This window comes from Podarcis gaigeae (assembly GCF_964106915.1).
Source record: "Podarcis gaigeae genome assembly, chromosome: 6".
In the NCBI taxonomy this organism is placed as follows: Eukaryota; Metazoa; Chordata; class Lepidosauria; order Squamata; family Lacertidae; genus Podarcis; species Podarcis gaigeae.
In genome coordinates, this window is record NC_139682.1 from 833,653 (window position 1) to 841,360 (window position 7,708).

The 7,708-nt window shown below is 55.7% G+C and overlaps 2 protein-coding genes across 3 annotated transcripts; one reads left to right on the forward strand and one right to left on the reverse strand.

Annotated features, from left to right (window-relative positions):
- Nucleotides 1–684: 684 nt before the first annotated feature.
- On the forward strand, nucleotides 685–2,407 carry SPATA25 (spermatogenesis associated 25). Its single transcript, XM_083744687.1, has 2 exons — nucleotides 685–820; nucleotides 1,545–2,407. Exons 1-2 carry the CDS (start codon nucleotides 700–702, stop codon nucleotides 2,339–2,341), a joined length of 918 nt encoding a protein of 305 aa, XP_083600813.1. The 5' UTR covers nucleotides 685–699; the 3' UTR covers nucleotides 2,342–2,407.
- Nucleotides 2,408–2,806: 399 nt separating this feature from the next.
- Nucleotides 2,807–6,593, reverse strand: ZSWIM1 (zinc finger SWIM-type containing 1). Of its 2 annotated transcripts, none has more exons than XM_083744466.1 (2): nucleotides 6,509–6,593; nucleotides 2,807–4,916 (listed from the first exon to the last, which is right to left on the reverse strand). In XM_083744466.1, the coding sequence occupies exon 2, from the start codon at nucleotides 4,779–4,781 to the stop codon at nucleotides 3,255–3,257; it is 1,527 nt and encodes a 508-aa protein (XP_083600592.1). In that variant the 5' UTR covers nucleotides 4,782–4,916; nucleotides 6,509–6,593; the 3' UTR covers nucleotides 2,807–3,254. The 2 variants fall into 2 exon arrangements, with proteins under 2 accessions (XP_083600592.1, XP_083600593.1); XM_083744467.1 differs by lacking the exon at nucleotides 6,509–6,593 and adding an exon at nucleotides 5,037–5,551.
- Between the last annotated feature and the right edge of the window lie 1,115 nt (nucleotides 6,594–7,708).

Here is a 7,708-nt window from a genome sequence, read left to right on the forward strand (position 1 = left end):
AAACGATCAAGGGGGTGGAGAACGGCTGCAGTGTTTGGGACTTTTGCAGTGGTTCTCAACCGGTGGGTCCCCAGATGTTGTTGGACTACAACTCCCATCATCCCTGAGCTCTGGCCTTGGTAGCTAGGGGTGATGGGAGTTGTAGTTCAACAACATCTGGGGACCCACAGGTTGAGAAAGGCTGGCTTAGAGAAAACGCAGGGAAGAGGCATTGTGCATGGAGAAAAGGAGAGAAAAGGTTTTCCCCATCTCTGCTAACACTAGAATCTGTGGGCATCCCATGAAGGCTCAGGGAAGGGAAAATAAGCAATTTCTTCACACAGCACATAACCCATGGAACTCGCTCCCATAGGAGGCAGCGTTGCTTGACTGCCAGCTGATGGAAACTGCAAGAGGGGGAAATCGCTCTTGTGCTCGGATCCTGCTTCTGGGATTCCCATAATGGGCATCTGGTTGGCTGCTGTGAGAACAGGAGGCTGGACTCGATGGCCCTTGGCCTGATCCAGCAGGCTCTCCTTGGGGGGGGGGGGGCAAATGTCAGGGGCCGGAAGAGGCTTAGCAACCTGCCGGCTTCACCAGACTTCCCTCCTCCTCTGCCATTGAGCCAAGTGGCCCCAACTCCTTGGAGCAGCCGAGGGGCAAGGCTGCCCAGGGGCTCTGTGTGAGGTAAGGGCCCAGTCCTGTGACACTGGTTCTAGAATGGGGAGAGTTCAGGACAGGCACAGCACTGAGGCAGCCACAGGCCAGCTCTCAGCCGACACCATGTCCTATTATGGGATGGGGAAACCTTCCGCGGGCTTCTTTCCACCTCCAGGTCCAGGTAACGACTCCCCTTCCATCCCCCAAGGCGTTTTGTGCAGAAAACGCCCTCCTCTGTGCGGCCCCACACATTCCCCCCCCCAGCTGAATTGGTGTATGGAGGGAGCTCTTCAGGTCACCCCAGAGATGGGTGGCTGTCTTCTTAGACTCACAGAAGTGGAGTTGGGACCCCCAACGGTCATCTGATCCACCCCCCCCCGGCAATGCAGGAATCACAGCCAGAGGGCCAGGGATTAAAACCTGCAATGGACAAGAATCCACCCCCTTCTGAGGTGGTCCATTCCGCTGCCCAAACCTCTTTGACAAGGCCAGAGAACAGGCCCCAGTGCTACAGGGTTGAGGCCCAAGGAGAGGCAGGCCTGGGGGGGGGGGCAGCTGATATGGGCCACACAGAACCATCTCCTAAGCTCTCTGGTTGCTTCTGGGGCGGAGTGGGAAGCCGGGAACCCATGGAATGAAAATTGCAGCTGCAGCTCGACTCTCGCTCCGGTTTATCTTCCTCTTGGGAAAGAGATTACTCAGCACCAGGAGGCAAGTGAGTGTGTGGGCAGTGGAAACGGGTATCGAGGGAAGGAATTTAGCACCCTCAATTCACCCCGCCTTCAATCTAGCCTGAGAACCAGAGTGCCAAGTTGTCCTCCTCACACACCCTCCCCGCCAATTCACCTCTGCCCCAGACACTCCAGTTGGTGCCCCCCCAACACACACGCCTTTATTTTGGACAGGAGATTCGGGCAGCAGAGAGGTCGAAATGGCACCGAGTGGCCCGTCGAGCCTCTACCCTGGGATGCCAAGGGAGACCCCGGCTTCGGGGGGCCTCTCCTCTGCCATCGGGCTCCTGAGGAGGAAGCTGCAAGCCAAGCAGGGGGCTCCGCACCAGCTCAGCGGCCCCCAGCTGCTCCAGGATCCGGACGCCAAGCCGCCTTGCGGAGGAGCCTGCTGGTCACCGGGCACACCTGGGCAAGGGGCGCCAGAAAGGTGGGAGGCACACCAAGGCCTCTGCTGCAGGAAGCTGTGCCCTCAGGGACCGGACAGGGAATATGCCGCCGAGCAGACAGGTGACCGGTGGCTCTTCCTCTCCTCTGTGCCGCCGCCCCTTCCTCTCAGCCAGCCCCCCAAGGACCTTGCCAGCTCTGGCGGAGACTTTGCACTGGCCAGGTGGGGATTCTTGCCCAGCGGGGTCTTCCTGATGTCGGCCAAGTTTGGCAAGGACAGAGAGGCCCAGCCACCGCTGCACCTGCCCCCCAACATCTGCATCCTGACCCTGGCCATGATGATCGCCGGCATTCCCACGGTGCCCGTGCCGGGCGTGAGGGAGGAAGACATGGTCCACGCTGCCCAGTGCTTTGTGGCAGAGAACCTGGAGCCTGGCACCGCGCAAGGGGAGGCAGCACAGAGGAGGAGGAGGAGGTGGGCTGCCATGCAGCGCCTGGGGCCTTCCTGCAAGAGGGGGGACAAGCAGAGGAAGAGGGCCACCCACAGGAGCCTCCTGCCCCTGTTCCTGGCGCAGCTGGAGAAGTGAGAGCAGTGGGGAGGAAACGCTTAGTTCTGCTATGAAAAGCCAAGATAAAGGGTTTGTCAAAAGCGAGGCTCTTTGCTTATGTCCGTGCTTCTGCTTCTGTAAGCAGGTTGTTGGCCAGATCCTCTGCCCAAGCCTCCAAACACCTGTCTGGATTGGACCCCAGGCAGCCCTTCCTTCCCATTCCCACACCGCCACAGGAGTTACCCAGGCAGGCTCCTTGGGACCAAGTGGAAGGTATAACCCAGCTCTCTGCATAACAGCCCAAACGGCAGCTGCTTCTTGGAGCTCTTGCCCCTCTCCCCTCGTGTCCTTCTGTCACCAGTGTTTCCAGTCTGACACAACACCCACGGAGCGCTTCCACTGAGCCCGGTACCAGTTGCCTGGCACAGCCACAGCAGAGAAGCCCTGCCCTGTTTCTTAATGAGATTTTGAATGGTATTTAAAGGCTGATGTTGAGAAATGACAAACAGGAAAGACTTGTTTATTGACAACATTTACGAAAGAGAAGTCCTGCTCTCGCTGGGTGCAGGGGGGCCCATTTCAATAATCAAGGGGGGGAAAGGGAGAGGAAAAAAGGACCTGGGGGATACACCTGGTCCCCTTTGACATGGAGAACCAGACATGCTGATGGGGTTAAAACCAACTGACTTAGAGGAATAGTAATGCAGAGAGATGAGAGGGTGGACTTCACGGGACTGTAGGTCATGTCAGGAACCCCTGAGCCGCCACTGAGTTGCCGGCAAAGTCTCAGACAAGAGCCCAGGTTTGCAGTTGTGTGCACAGTCTTGGGCTGCTCATCAAAGCTCCCCCCGCAAAGGAGGAGCCCCACAGACACTTGGAGCTGAATGAAATGTTAACCTCAAGTCTCCGGCCGAGCCCAAGGGTCTGCTCCCGGTAGCGCCCCTGAACTCAATTACAACTTCACCTGCACGTAAGGCCCAATCCAGCTGTCGGCCAGCTCGCGGAGGGTGCTGTACCTGCGATCAAACTCCTCGTGACTGCACTGGCTCAGAAGCCGGCTGATCTCCGCAGTGAGAAACGACACAGCCAGGTACTTGTCCAACAACTTGTCCCACGAGCAACTCAGGACCTCCAGGAGCCCGTCGGTGCTGCTCTGTCCCTCTTGGGATGTGCTGTTTCCCTTGCGCCACCGCGCTGGGATCCTGCCAGGCTCTAAATCCTTCCCTTCGGAGTTCAGCACAGCCAGGACGTGCCGGCAGGGCAGCTGGAAGGTCTGGCTGAAGTGGCAGGTGCAGCTGCTGAGGCCCTTGTGGCGCACGGCCTGGGCATCTTCCAGGATCTGTATGCTGGCAACCTCTCCATCGTTTCCCATCAACTGCGCAGAGCTCTGGACAACTGCAAACTCGTTCAAGCACAGCCTGGCCGCCGGCTCTGTGCAGATGTCGCTCAAGGACTGCTTGATCCGCTCCTCAGCCTCTCTGGAAGTCGCCTCTGCCTCCTCCTCGCGAGCCGACTCTTCAGCAGCACCCCCTGCCGCCGGCTTCAGGGGAGTCGGCGCGGTGGTCGGAGCAGAATCCCTTGGAAGCAGAAACCTCTGAGAGTTTGCAGCAGAGCAGCGAAGAACCAGCAGGTTCTGGATGGAGGAGCCGTTGTCACTGAGCAAAGGGCCTGGGCCTGGCGCAGACTCCACGGAGCTCTTCTGGACCTTCTGGTAAGTCTTTGCTATTTTGGTGATGCAGGTCTCCAGGGATGGTCCTATGCAGAAGATCTGGCTTAAGCTGTGTGTGAGCATCTCCAGATCTTTGAAATACTGGCTGCACTGGCCCCAGGTCCGCCAGCGGTGAAAGGCCCAGATCTTCTCGTTGAGCAGCCACTCTTTGTGGAGCTGGGGCAAGCGGTTTGGCTTCACAAAGCCACACAGGATGGTGTACAGCTTCCTCAAGTTGCTCTCGCTGGGGGCACACATGGCGTTCCTCAAGGCGCTCAGAACCAGCCTTTCCGTGTGGGCTTCCAGGGAGACCTGCTGGATCTTGTGCTGCAAGTGTTTGCATATGTGGAAGACTGACAGCTGGACGTCCACAGAGGGGAACGCTTCCGACAGCGCCGGCAGCCACCGGAAGCGCGGGTCAACCAGGAAGGTCTTGATCTGCTTCCATTCGGGGTTGAAGGCCTTGAAGGTGCGGTACATTTGAGCCAGGCCTTCCGCTGACTCCCTGGTGGGGACCGCAAAGTGGATCACCTTGGTCATCTCCCCTTCCAGCTGCATGAAAGGCTGGTCCACCATGAAGGTGTAGAGGGCCTTGCCCCATGGGTTGTGGGTTCGATGAATGAGCACAACCTCAGGGTGCTGTAAGAAGACGTCCCTCATTTGGCTGGTCTGAAAGCTGATGGACTCCAGCTGGGAGCTTTTGTACACCTGGTAAGCCACCAGCAAGCCGCAGTCAAAGCTCAAGAGCTCCTTCACAGTTTCCAGGGCCATCGTGCACTCTCTTCCTGAACGTCTGCCTTGGAGAGCTTTTCCCAGGGATTCCTGCCAGGGAAAGAGTTCAAGTTTCTGCTGCTCTTACACCAACCGGGGTCAAGAGTGGCCAAGGTTTGTCTCAGACCGAAGGACCTAGAGTGAAAGAAAAGGGTAAAGCCAAGTCAGTTATCCTGGTTGGTGGTTCTGTTTTGGTGTGTAAAGGGATCTCCTTATGAGATCTGGAAGGTGACAAATTCAACATTTTTAACCCACCAAAGAGAGTGAAGGTGCTGTACCAGTAGCAATGGAAAAGGCACATTGTGTGGGATTTTTAAAAATGGAGTCCATTGTGTTTCCCATTGTTTTTTTAAAAAATGTATTTTTAGAGTCAAGCTTCACATCTATATTTTTCAGTGTGTTCTACAAACTTGGCTTACAAAGAGTTTTGGTTTACACAAAGCAGCTGGATCTGGTTAACAAAAAACCCCACAGAGCCAGGAGAAGGCCCAGTTAGGTCAACTTGCTCTCCCAATGACATCAGAGGCACGGAGGTGCAACGGGAAGGTGGAGAAAATGTCACCTATTTCTTCTGCTGAAATACAAAGCTGCTTAGGCAGTCCCTTCAGTTAGGCTATTTATCTGTTTATTTGTAGGGCTAAGTGTTTTTTTTTAATTATTTTACATATATGAAAGTTTGGGAGCTATACAGAAGAGAGCGTAGTCTCCTGCACAGAAACTGAACAAAACAGTGGCATCACACGACTCTATTCTACGAAGCAGCACCACACAGGATTCACACATCCTCCTGCGCCACAAACGGCAGCCAAGTGCCTTCTGCCACGAGATGCGGGCAATGTGCACAGGGGGCTTCGCTGCAGCCCAGTGGGAAAAGCGGGTCCTTCTGGGGACCCCAGGGAGGGCTGGGTGGGGTCCCCAGAAGGCCGGCTTCCTCGGCGCCTACTTAGAACCTTATCTTCACTACTCTCTGGGTTGGTCTGTGGCTTCATCTTGCCCAGGACAAGCCAAAGCTACTTCGGATGGATGGCCCACCAGTCAGACCAGTGCTGCCGCCACAGAGGCATTAAAAGCAGGGGGCGACCGGGGGGGGGTGTTTTAAGCTGCTGCCCTTTCCTCTTGGAGTTGATTTCTCTAGGTGGGCAGCCACAGCAGAGAGCAGAGGAGGAATGGTGGCAGGGAGGAACGCAGAGAGGAGGAGGAGGAGGAGGAGAAGAAGAAGAAGAGAAAAGAAGCAGCAGAAGCAGGAGGAGGAGGAGGAGGAAGGGAAGGAGAAGCGGAATACAGTGGTACCTCGGGTTAAGAACTTAATTCGTTCCAGAGGTCCGTTCTTAACCTGAAACTGTTCTTAACCTGAAGCACCGCTTTAGCTAATGGGGCCTCCCGCTGCAGCTGCACAATTTCTGTTCTCATCCTGAAGCAAAGTTCTTAACCCGAGGTAATATTTCTGGGCTAGCCGAGTCTGTAACCTGAAGCGTCTGTAACCTGAAGTGTATGTAACCCGAGGTACCATGGTAAGAAGGAGGAAAATGCAGAAGAAGCCACAGAAGGAGGAGGAGGAGGAGGAGGCGGAACTGCAGCAGCGGAAGCAGCAGCAGCAGCCTCTCCCTGGCGCCCCTGCGAAGCCGGGATCCTCCTCCTCCTCCTCCCTCTCCTCCCTCCCCCCGACCGGCCCCCGCAGCCCCCAAGGCGGCGCTTCTCCCCCCCCCCCCCGCCCCGCGCCCCCTCACCGTCCCCGGGCGCCGCCATCTTGCCTTCGCCGCCTCCTCTTGCGTCGCTCTCGCCAGGCCCCGCCCCTCGCCTCGACACCAGGCGCGTCGCCAAGGAAACGCGGGACGTTCGGCGCTCACGTGACCCGCCCGCCATTCCCGCCCCGGGCTGCAGCGCGGCGGGCGGCCCGGCAGAGGGCGCTGTGGCGGCGCTCATTGAGTTCTTGCTCATGGCAGGCCCTCCAGCTGCTTGGGACTACAACTCCCAGCATCCCTAGCTCACAGGACCAGTGGTCAGGGATGATGGGAACTGTAGTCCCAAAACAGCTGGAGGGCAGAGGTGGCCTGTGTCTGAGCCATGGTTTTCTTTCTGGAATGGGGGAAGCAAGGGCCAAAGGAAGCCCCCCAACACGTGTCAAAGGGGTAAAGTGGGATCTTGATCCTACCCAGGATACCCTGGGTATTGTCAGCCAACTGGGGCCAAAGGAGGATAGAACATTCTTTATGCACGCCACAACAGCAGCAAGAATACTGTATGGGACTGGCAGAATCCCAAACCAGGGGAGAGAGACAGCGGAAGAAGATTGGAAGAAATTTAAGGACTATCTCAAGAAACATTGCAAAATTAATGAATGTTAGAATGACGTTGGCTTAGAAACTGTGTGGTTTCCAGCCGGATTGGATAAGTAGTAAGAAAAGAAGGGTTAAAAACTAAATGAAATTAAGGGAAAGGATTTGCTGAATTAATAAAATAGAAATTGGAATACAGAGAGGGGAGGTATGGGGAAGTCAGGAAAGTAAGTTATAAGAAAAAAAGGGATTGAAATTATACTTGTTTTTTACTTTTTTGTCTGTTTTTTTATTATTGTTTTGTTTTGTTCTTATATAACTTTTGAAAAAATTAATAATTTTTTTTAAAAAAATAAAATAAAGTGGGATCTTGATCCCCATCCCAGAGGAATGGCCTCTGGGCAAGGAAGGCTCCAGGCCAGGCTGCCTCGGGAGCGGAGACACCTGCATTGCACGGGTTGGACTAGATGACCCTGGGACCCCTGCCGACTCCACCGGGCAAGGATTCTGCAAGTACTCCTTCACACAGTGCATAGTTAACCAGTGGAACTCTCTGCTGCAGGAGTCTGAGTCGTCCATCATCTTGGGACGCCTTAAAAAGAGGGTCTGGCAGGGGCGAGGAGGAGGAGACAGCTGTATGCCTCTGAATAC

Excerpts from the sequence above, each read along its gene's own strand:
- ZSWIM1 (XM_083744466.1), bottom strand. The coding sequence starts at position 4,781 with ATGGCCCTGGAAACTGTGAAGGAGCTCTTGAGCTTTGACTGCGGCTTG.
- SPATA25 (XM_083744687.1), top strand. The coding sequence starts at position 700 with ATGGGGAGAGTTCAGGACAGGCACAGCACTGAGGCAGCCACAGGCCAG. Across the intron at positions 821-1,544 it reads CTTTCCACCTCCAGGTCCAG|GAGATTCGGGCAGCAGAGAG; the intron begins GTAACGACTCCC and ends TATTTTGGACAG.